Here is a 20,341-nt window from a genome sequence, read left to right as displayed (position 1 = left end):
CACCTCAGAGTACATTATCAAAGATGGGATCAGCTAACGACATTACAGTACAATACAGTGTCCTTGTAAACCATTTGTTGTTTTAATTATTTATTCTTTCATTTTCTGTAGGGGGTCTGACATGGATGATCATCTTAACAGCAATATTTGGAGTGATTCTGGTTGGTTGCATCATCAGCATCATCATCATGTATTTGAGATACCGAGCCAGATTCTGTAAGAAGTCACAAAATATTTTATTTATTTTGGTCTGATATGAATCAAATCTTTGACTTGAATTTACATTCTTTATATTTCTTTAGGTGTGGTATATTAATATTTCTGTAAATTTAACTGATAATGTTAATCTAGTTGTGCATCATACATATTCAAGTTCTTTCAAGAGTGTGATTCTACCAACAATATTAGTCCTGATGATGTATTTCATGCTGAGAGACAGGAAGTTTCTATCCTCATGCAAACATCCACAACCACAACCAATACCAAGAGATTCTCTCCAGAATGCATTATCAAAGATGGGATCAGCTAATGACATTGGAATACAATACAGTGTCCTTGTAAACCATTTGCTGTCTTAGCTATTTATTGTTTCTCTTTTTTGTAGGGACTCTGAAATGGACGTTCATGTTAACAGCACTTTGTATTTCGGGTGTGTGCAACATCATCAATTTAATATACAAAGGCAGAAAAGGTAAGAAGTCACAAAATATTGTATTTATTTTGATGCATTAAATATACTGTATTTTGGTGGTCTGATATAAATCAAATCTTTGACTTGAATTTACATTATTTATATTTCTTTAGGTGTGGTATATTAATATTTATGTAAATTTGACTGATAATGTTAATCTAGTTGTGCATCATTCATATTCAAGTTCTTTCAAGAATGTGATTCTACCAACAATATTAGTCCTGATGATGTATTTTCATGCTAAGAGACAGGAAGTTTCTATCCTCATGCAAACATCCACAACCACAACCAATACCAAGAGATTCTCTCCAGATGTTTCATGAATCTGCATAAAAGGATGTTTCAGGGTCGACTTGTTGTCTTAGTGGTTAAAGGTCATAACTAATAACTGCAACATCACTACTATTATGCACTATTAATGCATCTTACTGTTTTTCCTAAACATGACAATGTACTTAATGTCCTCATAGGAGTTACAAAACATGTTCTAACAGCATTAAATGACTAAATGATGAGCTTTGAGTTCATTATTTTTCTGTATTGGGTCACCTCAGAGTGCATTATCAAAGATGGGATCAGCTAACAACATTGGAATACAATACAGTGTCCTTGTAAACCATTAGTTGTTTTAATTATTTATTCATTCATTTTTGTAGGGGATCTGACCTGGATGTTCAACTTCATACCAGTATGTATGCTGGTTGGTTTCATCATCATCATCATCTATTTAATATACAAAGGCATCACCTTTCTCAGACGCAAACGGAGAGAAGGTAAGACGTCACAAAATATTGTGGTTTTTTTGATGCACTAAATATACTGTATTTTGATGGTCTGATATAAATCAAATCTGTTTCTGGATGTTTCAGGGTCGACTTGTTGTCTTAGTGGTTAAATCTCACAACAAATAACTGCAACAGCACTAACTTTCATGTCTCCATCTACACTACTGAAGGCAAAAATGTTAATTAAGTAAGCTTACTTTGACTGTAAAATCACTGTGTCTGAATACATTTTACAAACAAAAAAGTACATGTTGAACAATAACAAAAAATGGCTTTTGTACAGAAAACTGTAAATAAGGAACAAAAGTCCGAACAAGATAGCAATTACACAATTAAATTGTAGTACAATGTAGCGTCCTCGGTGCTAACCAAAAGTTGTAATAAGACACTAACATCTAACTAGGTCTGATGAGCGGTTGTCTTGAATATTTCAGGGAGTAAATTAATCTATGATTTAACAGTGACAATTTACTGCCTCAAAACTTATACACAATAATACACAAGACTTAATGAAATTTCTTACACAAAGATGTGATTTTTAATGTTAATGATTTGGGTAAAGTCATGGGATTTATGAGGATATTTCACAAGAAGAGTGACATTCTCCTCTCCAACTGACAGGGAGAGAGAGAGAATGGGAGGGGGGGGTTGGAGTGCCACATTGCACTTTACAATGTAAACCAATGAATAACCAAAAAATAACTCCGGCATACACGATCCTAAGAGACCCAAACCTTTTGTGCTTGGAAAGAGTCCCGCCCTGAACACATCCATGTGTCAATATTGGACCTGAGTCATAGCGCCACCTACTGGCAACAGGAAGTTACATGTTTTACACTTTGACGCCCTGTGGGTAGCACGGTGATCAGTTCCACTTACTCAGAATAGCCTCAAGACCTTGGAGATCGTATATTATGAAGTTGGTGACTTTTCGTCCAAAGGTATTGCCATGACGACGCAGTGAATTTCGATGTCTCGCCATGAAATTTCAAAGCATTATAACTTGACTCCACATGGTCTGATCTTTTCCAAATTTCATATGCTTGTTAAGAGTCCTGGTCTGAAGACATGTAAAGACCCATATTTAGTGACAGTCATAGCGCCACCTACTGGCAACAGGAAGTATTAAGCGCCACTCTTTTGCAAACTACTCCTAGCAGGTTAGTCAGAAACACATAAAATTTGGTAAGCCAAGGTGTAAGACCTTGATGACGATAGCTCCTGAAGCCTTTGAGTTTTCATCGAAAGCCGTTGCTATGGCAACACATTGTTCGCCACAAAATACGAAGCTGTTTTTAAGGGCCAAGACATGCTTGAAAACTCACAAAACTTTGCACACACATGGCAGGTCTTACAGTCTATAATATCGTATCAGTGGCTGGCATAAGTGTGGCAGAATGGCTCTACAGCGCCCCCTACCATATGTCAACAAAGCAGCCCCCACGCCACGTTAAATCTACATGTATGAAAATTGGTACACACATGCATCATGCCAGGGCACACAAAAAAGTCTCTGGGACCCATAGCTGAAACCCAACAGGAAGTTGGCCATTTTGAATTTAGTGGTCAATTTTGGCGATTTCACGTCTTGTATTTTAACGAACTCCTCCTACAGAATTCATCATAACGACTTCAAAATCAGTGTGTGTCATCTAGACTAGTTTGTGATCAAAAGTTATTAAAAGATTTAGTTATCGTTGAAGCGTGTGGCTGTGGCGCGGCATTGACTTTTGATGTTTCGGCATTCCAGAGGAAATTGCTATAATTTTAGTGTAAATGCTCCAATCTGCCCCAAACTTTCCATGTTTGATAAGAGTCCCAGTCTGAACACTTCTACATGACAATATTCAATCAGTAATGCAAACTGGCTCCATAGCGCCCCCTATGAAATTTCAAGGAAGCAGCCCAAGCAGCAGGCAAAATATTGGACAAATGAAGTGATATTTATCTCCTTCTTGCACTGTCTGAAAACAGCCTTGGTCTGAACACATCTACATGCGAGTGACAGAAGCCCTTCAATTGCGCCACACAGCGACGTACGCAAGGTTGCGAGGGCTCAATCATCGCTGCTTGCAGCTTTAATTGGGGCCTGAACCCAAAGGGCGAAGACCACATTGTATTTTGTGTGTTTATTTCTTTCTTATTATTCTTTCTTTATTAATATGCCACTTCAACCCTAAATTTGACCCCCTAAACATGCTCAAAAAACTCACCAAATTTGGCATGCACATCAGGTCTGGTGAAAAATTTGATAAAATGTCAAAATTAACCCCCAAAGTGCCAAAATGTGCTCAAGAGCGCCACCTATGTATCTAAAATGGTCGCCACGGCTCGTAGGAATGTCGTAGAGAGATTGAACCAAAACTCAATTATTCGTCTCATCAAGACCTACAAATCAAACGCTGACACCCCTGACCTAAATCCAACAGGAAGTCCGCAGTTCACCCATGAAAGTATGACTTTGCTCCTATTTTGGACTTTGAATAAACGCTATCTCCTCCTAGTGTGTTAATGGTATCGGCTTCAAACTTTAATACTTTAAGACTTATCATACTGTGCTGAACAAAAGTTATAAAAAATTTGTAATAACTCGAACGGTTTAGATCTAGTAAGCCCTGAAAGTTGGAGTGCAACATCACACCTTACAATGTAAACCAATGGGGAGGCAATCTCTGGGCATGGACTTTGTGCCAAACGTCTAAACTATAATATAATATAATATAAGTCCGACCACTTTCAAACCTGTATCAATGGACTCACGACGAAATTTCCTACAAAAAATGTGATTTTTAATGTAAGATTTGGCCAAAGTCATGGGATTTATGAGGATATTTCACAAGAAGAGTACTCTGAAATCCTTCTCTCCAGCTGAGAGGGAGAGAGAGAGAATGAGAGGGGGGGGGTGGGGGGGGGGGGGGTAAAGTAAGACTTGTCAGCCCAGGTCTGAAAACATCTACATGCCTGTGACAGAAGCCCTTGGACTGCGCCACACTCCAGTTACTTAGTGTTTCTACACATCTGACAGCAGTGTTCAATCCTCACTTTTTTTCAAGGAGTACATGTGCTCCTAAACTCTGTGTGTGTGTGTGTGTATGTAAATCACAATTTATGTTGTTTTTAGGGGTGCTCGATTATGGCAAAAATCATAATCACGATTATCTTGTTCAATATTGTATCACAATTATTTAACATGATTACTTTTTGACTGTCATTTTTGCCAATTGCCGATGTTGATATATGCACATATTTTTTCCCACTTGGCTGAGGAGACTATTACACATGCAATCATATATTGTACTAATGATCAAGAAAGACTATAGCTTATATGGGGGAAGAACTTTAATGCTGAGCTACTGAAGTCCAGTCTTCCTAAGTTCTTCCTTCATATATTGTCTTTCTTGATCATAGTATAATCTATGCTTGCATGCATAATAGCCTCCTCAGCCAGCTGGTAAAAATATGTGCAGATATCAACAATCGGCCACAAGTTGGAAATATCAGCATATCGGATATCGACAAAAATCCAATGTCGTGCATCCCTAGTTAAAAGTCTTTACATTCCTAAAATAGACTTGATGAAAATTAGGAAATTAATTTGTTTTACACACAAACTCATCAAGGGTTTTCAATTTACTAATTGAAATTCAAGTGAATGGGCACAAAACTTGCATGATTTTTATGACACAGGTGTGAGCAAGGCAGCCATGTCTCACCCTGCAGAAAATTCTCATCCTCACACAGTTGAGATTTGATGTTTCGCCATGACAGAGGAAGTTGCTATAACTTTATTGTAAATGCTCCATTCTGCACCAAACTTTACATGTTTGATAAGACTCCCGGCCTGAACACATGAACATGACAATATTCCATCAGTGATGCAAACTGGCTGAATAGCACCCCCTACGAAATTTCAGTAAAGCAGCCCAACAGCGGGCAAAATAGTGGACAAAGGAAGTGATGTTTATCTCCTTCTTGAACTGTCTGAAAACATCCCGGGTCTGAAGACATCTACATGCCCGTCACAGAAGCCCTTCGACTGCACCACTGCCCGACGTGCACAAAGGCGCAAGGGCCCGTTCAACGATGCTTGCAGCTTTAATTCTTTCTTTGTTATCTCACCACTTCAGACCTAAATTTGACCCCCTAAACATGTTCAAAAACTCACCAAATATGGCGCGCATTATCCCCCAAAGTGCCAAAATGTGCTCTATAGCGCCACCTATGTCACTAAAATGGCCGCCACAGCCCGTAGGAATGTCGTAGATAGATCAAACCAAAACTCAATTATTCGTCTCATCAAGACCTACAAATCATACAGCGACACCCCTGACCTAAATTCAACAGGAAGTCCGCAATATGCCCATCAAAGTACGACTTTGCGCCAATTTTGGACCCCCAAGAAACGCTATCTCCTCCTAGGGCGTTAATGGTATCAGCTTCAAACTTGAATACATGACTTATGACACTGTGCTGAACAAAAGTTATTAAAAACTTGATAACTTACTAACTAATAACTTAATAACTTGAATGGTTTAGATTTTGTAAGCCCCGAAAGTTGGAGTGCCACATTGCACTTTATAATGTAAACCAATAGGGAGGCAATCTCTGGGCATGGACTTTGTGCCAAACTGGGGCGTCTGATGTCTAAACTAGTCAGACCACGTTCAAACCTGTATCAATGGATTTGCGATGAAAATTCCTACTAAAATGTGATTTTTAATGTAAGATTTGGCCATAGTCATGGGATTTATGAGGATATTTCACAAGAAGAGTACTCTGAAATTCTTCTCTCCAACTGAGAGGGAGGAGGGAAGAAAGTGGGGGGATGGGTGTCACGGTTAAAAGCAGCTCATTTTTGAAGGATACAGCAGAAAGGTCTATATACTTACAGTACATTATATACAAACTTTGTATGAAGTGTGGTGTTATTATCATTTATTTTACAATAATTATGAGTCTTATATGTATAATTCAGTAGTGGGGATGACCTATGAGGGGAAGGGAAAAAATGGAGTGAGAGTAACAGTTTAGTGATAAAGTGCTGCAGAAAAATAAAATCGAAGCTAAAATTTATAGCTCGATACTGCAGTTTTTCCTTTATTAAGGCCAAAGCACCCAGCGGTTCGCTCATACTCTCCATTCAAATATATGAGTATTTTTCTGTGTCCAGCTGCAGTTACTTATTGTCTCTACACACCTGACAGCAGTGTTCAATGCTTACTATTTTGTTGAGGATTTCATGTGTTCCTAAATGAAAAAATTAGCACACAGAAATTTAGGAGCAAACTGAAAAATGTTCAAGTAACTGTTTATTAAAGACAACAATTTATCACATACATATTTAAATGCTTTGTGTGTGTGTATGTAAATCAAAATGTATGTTCTCTTTAAGGGTGCTTGATTATGGCAAAAAGCATAATCACAATTATTTTTGCTCAATATTGACATCACGGTTATTTAATTGGATCACAATTATTTAACATGATTACTTTTTTACTATCATTTTTGGCGATTGCCGATATATACACATATTTTTTCCAACTTGGCTGAGGAAACTATTACACATGCAAGCATAGATTGTACTAAGTATGATCAAAAAAGACAATATATGAGGGAAGAACTCAGGAAGACTAAAGTTCTGGAGCTCAGCATTAAAACTTTAATGAACCTGCCAAGTGGGTGGAGTAGCAGTTTTGTTTTTTTTTGAGTTTATTAGACAGACAGGATTGATGTGTAGGATTTAATATTTGGTCTACAGTCCGAAGTGGAGGGTGGCCCTAATGTGCCTAATATGCTATAATTTAGCTATCGTTGAAGCATGTGGCCGGGGTGTGGCGTTGAGTTTTGATGTTTTGCCAGGACAGAGGAAATTGCTATAACTTTAGTGCAGATGCTCCAGTCTGCCCCAAACTTTGCATGTTTGATAAGAGTCCTGGCCTGAACACGTTTCTGATGACAATATTCAGTCAGGACAGGAAGTCCACAATATTCCCATCAAAGTACGACTTTGCGCCAATTTTGGACCCCCAAGAAACGCTATCTCCTCCTAGGGCATTAATGGTATCAGCTTCAAACTTGAATACATGACTTATGACACTGTGCTAAACAAAAGTTGTTAAAAACTTTGTAATAACTTGAACGGTTTAGATATTATAAGCCCTGAAAGTTGTAGTGCCACATCACACCTTACAATGTAAACCAATGGGGAGGCAATCTCTAGGCATGGACTTTGTGTCAAACAGATGGCTCTGATGTCTAAACTATAAGTCTGACCACTTTGAAACCTGTATCAATGGATTTGCGACAAAATTTCCTACAAAAATGTGATTTTTAATGTAGGATTTGGCCAAAGTCATGGGATTCATGAGAATATTTCACAAGAAGAGTGACATTCTCCTCTCCAACTGAGAGGGAGAGAGAATAGAAGGGGAGGGGGGGGGGGGGGGGCATGGGGGTTGAATGGAGCTCATTGAGTGAGAGTGACAGTTGAGTGATAAAGTGCTGCAGAAAAATAAAATCAAAACTAAAATTTGTAGCTCTGTACTGCAGTTTTTCCTTTGTTAGGGCACAAGCACCTAGTGGTTTGCTCACACTCTCCATTAAAATATATGAGTATTTTTCTGTGTCCAGCTGCAGTTACTTATTGTCGCTACACACCTGAGAGTACACATTTCAATCAAACTTTAACCAGGTCATGTGGGTCAAAAGTCTTTACTTTTCTAAAAATAAACTTGATGACAATTACGAAATTAATTTGTTATAATGATAATCGTGATTATGATTTTTGCCATAATGAAAAAAAATTAGGAGCACACATATAACTTTAGGAGCACACTGAAAAATGTTCAAGTAACAGTTTCTTAAAGAAAACTATTCATTACATACATATTTACAATTTATCACATACATATTTAACCTCTGTGTGTGTGTGTGTGTGTGTGTATGTAAATCACAATTTATGTTGTTTTTAGGGGTGCTCGATTATGGCAAAAATCATAATCATGATTATCTTGTTCAATATTGGATCACAATTATTTAACATGATTACTTTTTGACTGTCATTTTTGCCAATTGCCGATGTTGATATATGCACATATTTTTTCCCACTTGGCTGAGGAGACTATTACACATGTAATCATATATTGTACCAATGATCAAGAAAGACTATAGCCTATATGAGGGAAGAACTTTAATGCTGTGCTACTGAAGTCCAGTCTTCCTAAGTTCTTCCTTCATATATTGTCTTTCTTGATCATAGTATAATCTATGCTTGCATGCATAATAGCCTCCTCAGCCAGCTGGTAAAAATATGTGCAGATATCAGCAATCGGCTACAATGAGTTGGAAATATCAACATATTGAATATCGGCAAAAATCTAATGTCATGCATCCCTAGTTAAAAGTCTCCAGTCTGCACCAAACTTTACATGTTTGATAAGACTCCCGGCCTTAACATGTCTACATGACAATATTCCATCAGTGATGCAAACTAAAGGGTTAAGGCTCCGATCATGAACTGCAGTATCTCTCAGATCAGACAATTTTCATGTCTCAATATATTTTAGGGAAATATGCCAATAATTTGTTTGTTTTTTTAGTGTAAAAAGAAAGAAGACAACTACAGAAAGAGAAAATAATAATATATATTAAACATACATGATACTATTCAGTTATAGGAGTGGCAAAAATTGGATTTAAGAGGTGAAGCGTCAACCATGGACTGCAACGTCCCTGTTTCATGTTTGATTGGGGACCTTTATTGCTTGTTGTTCCCCATCTCCTTCTCCCCCATCCCTCATTTTCTATCATCTCTTCACTGATACTAATCAATAACCAATAAAAGCATAGAATGCCCAACAAGTTATCACTTAAAATCTGAATGGTGTAATCTTTGGAATAATGAGATAACCTGCATCCTGTGATGTGAGTGTTCGTGGGGGAATGTGAGGTCTGAGAAGTTTTGACAGGTCAGGACGTAATAGGTAGCAGTTTGTAGTCTGACTTGAATGAAACTGTAAACCAGTGAATCAGAAGAATTGTAGCAGCTGCATTATTGCATTATAGCAACTGGATCTATTTAATAGTACAGAATACAAGACCTGAATGCAGCTGTACTGCAGAGACTGTGTGTTGTCACTAAACTAAAACGTATGACTCATTACATTTTCTTTGGCTGATTCTTCCTCACCTCTGAGAACATTGTCAGAGTATTAGGAAAATCCATCTTTCATGACTCTACACATATTGTCCACTCTGTTAATACTATTAATATTGTTATATTTGTTAATGAGAACCTGTGTTTGTAAAGGCCACCTTCAACATCTGTAATTAATTCAGGTATTTAATCTCTACAACTTTCTCAACTAAACAAAACCACCAGATAAAAGAGCAGTTATGAATGTTACAAATGTATTATTAATACCCATGTTGCACAAGTTTGACATTCACAAAAGCAAATGTAACTTATAAAATCTAATTATGAAACAAAACATGATTAATGAAGAATTCCAGTGAGTTAACACACACTTATTCATCTTTAATACAGACGAAGCTGCTGAAAGGGACTGGCAAGGTAAGATAGAACATTTTCACATTGGTCACCTATTTGTCTTTAATAATTTTAGAGTTTTTAACATAACAATATTTTAAATAATGTTCTGTTTTCATGCATCCAGCACTTTAAATTAATTAATATATAATCTTTTACAAGCAAACCATTCAATGCACTTTTTTTCTTTTCTTAAATATCTATATTTTAAAAAATCAACTAATTAAAAAAGCCTCAAATTGGACACATCGTTAGTTGTTGTTGATTTAGTAATGTGATGTTTTCCTAGCAGACAAATTAAGTTTTACAATCATCAATCATACTGCTGTTAGTTTTAACAGATACAATTAAAACATGTATTCTGACAAATAGATTTATCTGCAACTAAATACTGATAAAGACATATCAGACCAACATTTGTTTGAATAGGAGCAATTAAAAAACTTCTAATATGGATTCACTGTGTGATAGATGCATCATGGTTGTGACAATTCTTTATTCATTTCACAGAGTATCTTCAATGGAAGAAAAAGGGTAAGAACAACTAATTTTTTCTTGAACTGTTATAACTGCAGTAAACTAGAAGTTTGACTGTCTGACAGATGTATTGTGGTTGTGACAATTCTTTTATCATTTAATACTGATCTCAACAATTTCTGAGGTCCATAAAACATCCACCCAGGACCTGGAAACTCTCAATCTATTTAATGCAAATATGACAATAATTAGTTTATTTTTTAGTGTCAAATCACAAAAAACAAAAAAACAATTACAGAAAGAGAAAATAATAACAACATACGTTCTATTAAACATACATGATACTATTCAGTTATAGGAGTGGCAAAAATTGGATTTAAGAGGTGAAGCGTCGACCATGAACCACAACGTCCCTGATTGATGTTTGATTAGGTTTTCTGATGATGATTGATTTTCTGTCATCTCTCCACTGATAATAATCAATAAAAGTATAGAACACCCAAAAAGTTATTACTTAAATAAAATGGATGTAATCTTTGGACAATGAGATAACCTGCATCATGTGTAGCAGTTTTTAGTTTGACCTGACTGAAACTGTAAACCAGTGAAACAAGTCAATGTTACATGTTACAGTTTTTTCGTTATCAGAAGAATTGAAGCAGCTGCATTTTGGATTTATTGGATCTTTTTAATAGTACAGAATACAAGACCTGAATGACCATGAATGAGAATTTCTGCATCTGACTGTGTTAGAAATGGGTGAACTTGGGCGATGTGGCAGAGGTGGAAGAAAACTACTTTAGTGATGTTGCTGATGTGTCCCTCAAATCTAAGATAAATGAAATTACAGGACTTCTTTATCTCTTCTGCTTAGTGGCAATATCAGTTCAATCAGGAGAGACTCAGTTTTTCATATGTGAATGTTATTTATTGAACATGCATGATAGATGAAAGTGAGAGTCTTTGGCGATTAGACCCCATTGTGAATGTCATCATATATAAAAGGGGGGAGGTGAAGGTGTGATTAGAATAGGATAACCCCCCGATGGAGTGGATACAAACCAACCCAAATATTTGATCCTTACCTTACTGGCAGGGAAGGATTCTAGTGAGATATGCAAAAGGTAAAATTAGACAGAATGCAGTGATAATAAATGTTTATGACAATGTAATCATTACACTTGAATGAATGGAAGATAAAAAAGTTGATAGAAGAGAGTGAGTTAGTGATCACTAGAAGAGTGGTGGGTGCTGTGAGGTCTACAGACCATGCTCTGATGCACATTTTATAAGGAGGGAAGAGAGAGGATAGCCTGAAAGTAGAGTGAAATGACCCATAGATATGACATAGCTCTTTACCATCCATGAGATTACCAGATTATGGCCTAAGAGATCTTTGATTTGCGAGAACAGTGCTGACGTCGGACGATGAAGATGTGTAGGCAGAGGGTGACCGCCGACCCAGTTGTAGCAGGGAGGCAGATGAAATACCTTGGGTGGGGGTGGAAGTAGCTGCCACGACCTAAAAGTAAGCCCTGAATAATGCTAATTTAAATGAAATTCAGCGGCAGATGCTAGGCTACGATGAAGCTGTGTCGCTGCTGCTATTGGATAGATGTGACCAGCTGATGTGAGCAACTGATATCTCGATCAACGAACCTAGCAGGGCAACCAGGGAATACCGAGTAACAGATGCATTAGAGATGTGAATGCAGGATGATAACACACATGAGAAATAAAACTACGGCCTACGCATGCAAAGACAGTCTTCCTGACTGAACTTATCTAAAGCTTCATACATAGGAGAACAAGTGAGTGAAGTAGAGATAATGTTTATTCTAGGGATGATAGAGATAATTAAAGCTGCAAGCAGCGTTGAACGGGCCCTCGTGCCTTTGCGCATGTCGGGCCGTGGCGCAGTCGAAGGGCTTCTGTGACGGGCATGTAGATGTCTTCAGACCCAGGGTGTTTTCAGACAGTGTAAGAAGGAGATAAACATCACTTCCTTTGTCCACTATTTTGCCTGCAGCTGGGGCTGCTTTGCTGCAATTTCGTTGGGGGCGCTTTTCAGCCAGTTTGCATCACTGATGGAATATTGTCATGTAGACGTGTTCAGGCCGGGACTCTTATCAAACATGTAAAGTTTGGTGCAAAGTTTTATTGAAATGTCTACTGTCACAGGGCTCTACAGTGCAAGTATTTCACTCGCATTTGTACCTAAAAATAGATATGTGTGAAGTGGAGAAATAATTTACTCGCACACTGTGTGACTACAAATTACAACCATAAGACTATATGAAATGCTAGAGGGATTTAGAGTTGAAAGGACAGATACAGAAAGTGGCGATGCTAATAAGGCTAACGGAGCGTTAGCTGCAGCATGACCGGAAGGAAGCATAACCAGTTAGCCTCTGCTCGGCTCTTAGCTAGCCCCGGCTCTCTGTATGGATCCAACCGGACCACCGAGCCCCGGTTTGTTATTCAGGTTAAAGTGGGAAGAACCAGCGGGCCTGTCGGTCAGTTAAGTGAAGTGAAGCCTGCGGAAGAAACACCAGGACCATCAGGGTGAAACAGTCCGTGGAGGAGTTGCTGTGTTCGGCTGCACAGATAGGAAATCCCTCAGCTGACAGGATGTACCACTCTGTTTGAAAAAACCTCTTATTCTCCTCTTTTTGGGTTATAACAGCGGTTGGCAACTAGCATATTAGGTACATTACTGCCACCCTCCGCTTCAGACTGTAGACCAAATATTAAATCCTACACATCAATCCTGTCTGTCTAATAAACTAAAAAAAAAACCCAAAAAAACTGCTACTCCACCCACTTGGCAGGTTCATTTAAGTTTTAATGCTGAGCTCCAGAACTCTAGTCTTCCTGAGTTCTTCCCTTATATATTGTCTTTTTTTATGCTTGCATGTGTAATAGTTTCCTCAGCCAAGTGGGAAAAAATATGTGCGTATATTGGCAATCACCAAAAATGATAGTCAAAAAGTAATCGTGTTAAATAATCGTGATGTCAATATCAAGCAAAACTAATTGTGATTATGCTTCTTGCCATAATCAAATACCCCTAAAGAGAACATAAACTTTGATTTACATACATACACACAAAGCATTTAAATATGTATGTGATAAATTATTGTCTTTAATAAACAGTTACTTGAACATTTTTCAGTTTGCTCCTAAATTTCTATGTGTGCTCCCAATTTTTTTTTATTTAGGAAGACATGTACTCCTTGACAAAAAAGTAAGCATTGAACACTGCTGTCAGGTGTGTAGAGACAATAAGTAACTGCAGCTGGACACAGAAAAATACTCATATATTTGAATGGAGTGTGTGAGCAAACCGCTAGGTGCTTGGGCCCTAATAAAGGAAAAATTGCAGTACAGAGCTACAAATTTTAGTTTTGATGTTATTTTTTTGCAGCACTTTAATCACTAAACTGTCATTCTCACTCCATTTTTTCCCTTCCCCTCATAGGTCATCCCCACTACTGAATTATACATATAAGACTCATAATTATTGTAAAATAAATGATAATAACACCACACTTCATACAAAGTTTGTATATAATGTACTGTATGTATATAGACCTTTCTGCTGTATCCTTCAAAAATGACCTCCATTTAACTGTGACACCCATCCCTCCACTTTCTTCCCTCCTTCTCCCTCTCAGCTGGAGAGAAGGATTTCAGAGTACTCTTCTTGTGAAATATCCTCATAAATCCCATGACTATGACCAAATCTTACATTAAAAATCATATTTTAGTAGGAATTTCCGTTGTGAATCCATTGATACAGGTTTGAAAGTGGTCTGACTTATAGTTTAGACGTCAGACGCCTCAGTTTGGCACAAAGTCCATGCCCAGAGATTGCCTCCACGTTGGTTTACATTGTAAGGTTTTGGTGAGTTTTTGAGCATGTTTAGGGGGTCAAATTTAGGGTTTAAGTGGCGAGATAAGAAAGAAAGAAAGAAAGAAACAGAACAGATACAAGAGGGTCTTTACCCCTTTGGGGCTCAGTCCCTAATAAATCAAGTGAGAAGCAGGGTCATTTTCTGATAGACTTCTATACAATCAGACTTCTTTTTGCAGCCAGTTGAGTCGCCCCCTGCTGTCCATTAGAAAGAATGCAGGTTAAAGGCACTTCTGCATTGCTTCACTTTTCAGACTGGGTGCTACCCACTTAAATGATAGTCAATAGGCTCAAAACCAAACATACTATTTAGACAGCTACATAGACATGCACTAGCGAGGAAAAATGCCAAATATCAATAGCTAAACGCTGAAGGACCACATGCTGAATTGAAAGCTAGCATGGAAACAATACCTTCAAGACTTACTAGTGGTACACTTACAAGTTCCATATATGCATTGTTGAACTGCTATTGATAAATTAATCTGCTGCATCATGTTGCTGTGCGCAGGACTCTATGTGCTCTGTATGGGCTGATTTATATGCTGAGTGCTACATGCTCTTTCTTCCTACTTCCTCCTGATTAAAAAATTAAGCAGAGATGCAAAAGAGGGGGCAGGCACCACACAACAGTATAAAATGCCTGAAGGGCAAATACATAGTGGAATGCGTACGTGACGCGATGCGTATGCCCTGACCAACATGCTGAAATACATAACAGATGCATCAACTTACTGATGAGCGAGAGAAAAGCCTGTATGACTGAATAAGTTGCACGTGGTGTGTTCGCTTACTGTTTGACATTCACTTCCAGATTCGCGTGCTGAAATGCCTTGACGGTGATACGTCCACTTGATATAGGTCTACATAACCTACTGAATACACTTATAGCAACTCTGCATGTTTAAATGAGGAGAGAAATAAGGTAGTAGCATTATGAATGTTATAGTTCTGTAGTTTACGGGCGCACCTGAAGCCCCCATAGACTGACCAGGTGAAGGGGAGCCAGAGTAAGGACGGTCTGGTTGAGATTTGACTGAAGAAGAGAGGTTGATTCAGAAACTCCGAAATGCAGCCGGACTCCGCTGGAGCAACTTTGCCGGTCGCTTGTTTTGCTGGGTTCAGAGTGCCGTCTTGAGGAGTTGCAGCGGACGAGTGGCGTCTTTGAAGCCGCCGTGCTGCATGAGTAACAGAGCGACACGCTGAATGGTGAATACAGAGCGAGCAGATGAGTTTTAAACACTGCAGCAAGACTGCACATAGTAGTTTGAGAACGTAACTCACCAATACAACGACCAGCGTGACGAAGGATGCATTCAGCAGCATGACCACTGAGTTGAGACGACTGCGCTGAAATGTCAACTGAGAAGGGAACAGATTTAAAGTTTGACAGCTAAGTCGTGATTGGCAGTTGGAGATCGTGGAGGATTCTGATTTCATGACTAGAGTAACGTCCCTTATCAGCTGATACGAAAGCTGGAGAAACAAGGGAGAGAGAGAGAGGAGTTGGAATGAATAAATGGTTAAAGATAGTCTTACTGCCTGAATTTACGCTAAGCTCCATAAGACAACTTCCTAATCAGAGCTGAAAATGTAAAGTAGAGGGTCAATGATAAACACACTGAAAGGCACCAGAGACAGTCTGCCTTTCTGTATCTGTATGTCTGAAGTCTTTGAAGCCATAAAAAGTCTTGAAGGTTCGATATTTAAAAGTTCAAGACCAGGCGAGTCTTCAGCTGTACTGCAGAGACTGTGTGTTGTCACTAAACTAAAACGTATGACTCATTACATTTTCTTTGGCTGATTCTTCCTCGCCTCTGAGAACATTGTCAGTGTATTAGGAAAACCCATCTCTCATGACTCTACACATATTGTCCACTCTGTTAATACTATTAATATTGTTATATTTGTTAATGAGAACATGTGTTTGTAAAGGCCACCTTCAACATCTGTAATTAATTCAGGTATTTAATCTCTACAACTTTCTCAACTAAACAAAACCACCAGATAAAAGAGCAGTTATGAATGTTACAAATGTATTATTAATACCCATGTTACACAAGTTTGACATTCACAAAAGAAAATGTAACTTATAAAACCTAATTATGAAACAAAACATGATTAATGAAGAATTCCAGTAACACACACTTATTCGTCTTCTATACAGGAGAAGCTGATGAAAGGAGATGGCAAGGTAAGATAGAACATTTTCACATTGGTCACCTATTTATATACAGTCTATGGTTTTAACAGATAAAATTAAAACATGTATTTTGACAAATAGATTTATTTGCAACTAAATACTGACAAAGACATATCTGACCAACATTTTCTGAACAGCAGCAGTTAAAAAACTTTTAATATGGATTCACTGTGTGATAGATGCATCATGGTTGTGACAATTTTTTATTTATTTCACAGAGTTCCTAGAAAGGTTGGATGAGGGTAAGAACAACTAATTTTTTTTTCTTGAACCGTTATAACTGCAGTAAACTAGAAGTTTGACTGTCTGACAGATGTATTGTGGTTGTGACAATTCTTTTATCATTTAATACTGATCTCAACAATTTCTGAGGTCCATAAAACACCCACCCAGGACCTGGAAACTCTCAATCTATTTAATGGAAATATGACAATAATTAGTTTATTTTTTAGTGTCAAATCACAAAAAAAGAAAGAAGACAATTACAGAAAGAGAAAATAATAACAACATACATTATATTAAACATACATGATACTATTCAGTTATAGGAGTGGCAAAAATTGGATTTAAGAGGTGAAGCATCGACCATGAACCACAACGTCCCTGATTCATGTTTGATTAGGGACCTTTATTGATTGTTGTTCTCCATCTCTCTCTAAATGTAAATGAAATTACAGGCTTCTTTATCTCTTCTGCTTAGTGGCAACATCAGAAGACAACTTCCTAATCAGAGCTGAAAATGTAAAGTAGAGGTTCATTGATAAACACACTGAAAGGCACCAGAGACAGTCTGCCTTTCTGTATCTGTATGTCTGAAGTCTTTGAAGCCATAAAAAAGCCTTGAAGGTTCGATATTTAAAAGGTCAAGACCAGGCGAGTCTTCAGCTGTACTGCAGAGACTGTGTGTTGTCACTAAACTAAAACGTATGACTCATTACATTTTCTTTGGCTGATTCATCCTCACCTCTGACAACATTGTCAGAGTATTAGGAAAACCCATCTCTCATGACTCTACACATATTGTCCACTCTGTTAATATTATTAATATTGTTATATTTGTTAATGAGAACCTGTGTTTGTAAAGGCCACCCTCAACATCTGTAATTAATTCAGGTATTTAATCTCTACAACTTTCTCAACTAAACAAAACCACCAGATAAAAGAGCAGTTATGAATGTTACAAATGTATTATTAATACCCATGTTGCACAAGTTTGACATTCACAAAAGCAAATGTAACTTATAAAACCTAATTATGAAACAAAACATGATTAATGAAGAATTCCAGTGAGTTAACACACACTTATTCATCTTCAATACAGGAGAAGCTGCTGAAATGAGAAGGAAAGGTAAGATAGAACATTTTGACATTGGTCACCTATTTGTATTTAATAATTTAAGAGTATTTAACATGACAATGTTTTACAATGTAAAAAAGTCTCAAATTGGACACATTGTTAGTTGTTGATTTAGTAATGTGATGTTTTCCTAACAGACAAAAGAAGTTTTACAGTCATCAATCATACTGCTGTTAGTTTTAACAGATAAAATTAAAACATGTATTCTGACAAATAGATTTATTTGCAACTAAATACTGACAAAGACATATCTGACCAACATTTGTTTGAATAGCAGCAGTTAAAAAACTTCTAATATGGATTCACTGTGTGATAGATGCATCATGGTTGTGACAATTCTTTATTTTTTCACAGAGTATCAAGAAAGGAAGGATAAGGGTAAGAACAACTTTTTTTTTCTTGAACCGTTATAACTGCAGTAAACTAGAAGTTTGACTGTCTGACAGATGTATTGTGGTTGTGACAATTCTTTTATCATTTAATACTGATCTCAACAATTTCTGAGGTCCATAAGACATCCACCCAGGACCTGGAAACTCTCAATCTATTTAATGGAAATATGACAATAATTAGCTTATTTTTCAGTGTCAAATCACAAAAAAAGAAAGAAGACAATCACAGAAAGAGAAAATAATAACAACATACATTATATTAAAAATACATGATACTATTCAGTTATAGCAGTGGCAAAAATTGGATTTAAGAGGTGAAGCGTCGACCATGAACCACAACGTCCCTGGTTCATGTTTGATTAGGGACCTTTATTGATTGTTGTTCTCCATCTCTCTCTAAATGTAAATTAAATTACAGGACTTCTTTATCTCTTCTGCTTAGTAGCAACATCAGAAGACAACTTCCTAATCAGAGCTGAAAATGTAAAGTAGAGGTTCATTGATAAACACACTGAAAGGCACCAGAGACAGTCTGCCTTTCTGTATCTGTATGTCTGAAGTCTTTGAAGCCATAAAAAAGTCTTGAAGGTTCGATATTTAAAAGGTCAAGACCAGGCGAGTCTTCAGCTGTACTGCAGAGACTGTGTGTTGTCACTAAACCAAAACGTATGACTCATTACATTTTCTTTGGCTGATTCATCCTCACCTCTGAGAACATTGTCAGAGTATTAGGAAAACCCATCTCTCATGACTCTACACATATTGTCCACTCTGTTAATATTATTAATATTGTTATATTTGTTAATGAGAACCTGTGTTTGTAAAGGCCACCCTCAACATCTGTAATCAATTCAGGTATTTAATCTCTACTACTTTCTCAACTAAACAAAACCACCAGATAAAAGAGCAGTTATGAATGTTACTAATTTATTATTAATACGCATGTTGTACAAGTTTGACGTTTACAAAAAAATTGTAACTTATAAAACCTAATTATGAAACAAAACATGATTAATGAAGAATTCCAGTGAGTTAACACACACTTATTCATCTTCAATACAGGAGAAGCTACTGAAAGGACATGGCAAGGTAAGATAGAACATTTTCACATTGTTCACCTATTTGTCTTTAATAATTTTAGAGTATTTAACATGACAATGTTTTAAATAATGTTCTGTTTTCATACATCCAGCACTTAAAAGTAATTAATATCTAAACTTTTACAAGCAAAAAACAGTGTTTCAAATGCATTCAATGTACCTTTTTTTTTTAATCGCTGAATTTTAAAAGTCAATTAAATAAAAAAGTCTCAAATTGGACACATTGTTAGTTGTTGTTGATTTAGTAATGTGATGTTTTCCTAGCAAACAAATGAAGTTTTACAGTCATCAATCATACTGCTGTTAGTTTTAACAGATAAAATTAAAACATGTATTCTGACAAATAGATTTATTTGCAACTAAATACTGACAAAGACATATCTTACCAAAATATTTTGAATATCAGCAGTTAAAAAACTTCTAATATGGATTCACTGTGTGATAGATGCATCATGGTTGTGACAATTCTTTATTCATTTCACAGAGTATCTAAAATGGAGGAGAGAGGGTAAGAACAACTATTTTTTTTCTTGAACTGTTATAACTGCAGTAAACCACAAGTTTGACTGTCTGACAGATGTATTGTGGTTGTGACAAATCTTCACTCATTTCACAGAGTATCGTAGATGGTTGGATAAGGGTAAGAACAACTTTCTTTTTCTTGAACCGTTATAACTGCAGTAAACTAGAAGTTTGACTGTCTGACAGATGTATTGTGGTTGTGACAATTCTTTTATCATTTAATACTGATCTTAACAATTTCTGAGGTCCATAAAAGTTCCACCCAGGACCTTTAAACTCTCAATCTATTTAATGGAAATATGACAATAATTAGTTTATTTTTTAGTGTCAAATCACACAAAAAGAAAGAA

General features: G+C 36.9%; 2 protein-coding genes across 7 annotated transcripts in view; both read left to right on the top strand.

Moving 5' to 3' along the window:
• LOC121892294 overlaps positions 1–20,341 on the top strand; it is a 343,857-nt gene that overhangs the window by 43,487 nt on the left and 280,029 nt on the right. The gene's annotated exons all lie outside the window — the stretch shown is intronic.
• LOC121892295 (trichohyalin-like) overlaps positions 1–20,341 on the top strand; it is a 60,065-nt gene that overhangs the window by 7,138 nt on the left and 32,586 nt on the right. For both annotated transcript variants that reach the window (XM_042405272.1, XM_042405273.1), the window contains 12 exons: positions 112–216; positions 605–691; positions 1,348–1,464; positions 10,022–10,048; positions 10,535–10,558; positions 16,585–16,611; positions 16,839–16,862; positions 17,942–17,968; positions 18,332–18,355; positions 19,432–19,458; positions 19,954–19,977; positions 20,086–20,109. In XM_042405272.1, coding sequence (XP_042261206.1) covers positions 112–216; positions 605–691; positions 1,348–1,464; positions 10,022–10,048; positions 10,535–10,558; positions 16,585–16,611; positions 16,839–16,862; positions 17,942–17,968; positions 18,332–18,355; positions 19,432–19,458; positions 19,954–19,977; positions 20,086–20,109 — 537 coding nt within the window. The remainder of the gene's footprint in view (positions 1–111; positions 217–604; positions 692–1,347; positions 1,465–10,021; positions 10,049–10,534; positions 10,559–16,584; positions 16,612–16,838; positions 16,863–17,941; positions 17,969–18,331; positions 18,356–19,431; positions 19,459–19,953; positions 19,978–20,085; positions 20,110–20,341) is intronic.

The sequence above is a fragment of the Thunnus maccoyii genome, chromosome 24, assembly GCF_910596095.1.
Source record: "Thunnus maccoyii chromosome 24, fThuMac1.1, whole genome shotgun sequence".
Lineage (NCBI taxonomy): Eukaryota > Metazoa > Chordata > Actinopteri > Scombriformes > Scombridae > Thunnus > Thunnus maccoyii.
The sequence above is the reverse complement of the archived record's forward strand: the minus strand, read 5'-3'. Positions and strand labels throughout refer to the sequence as shown.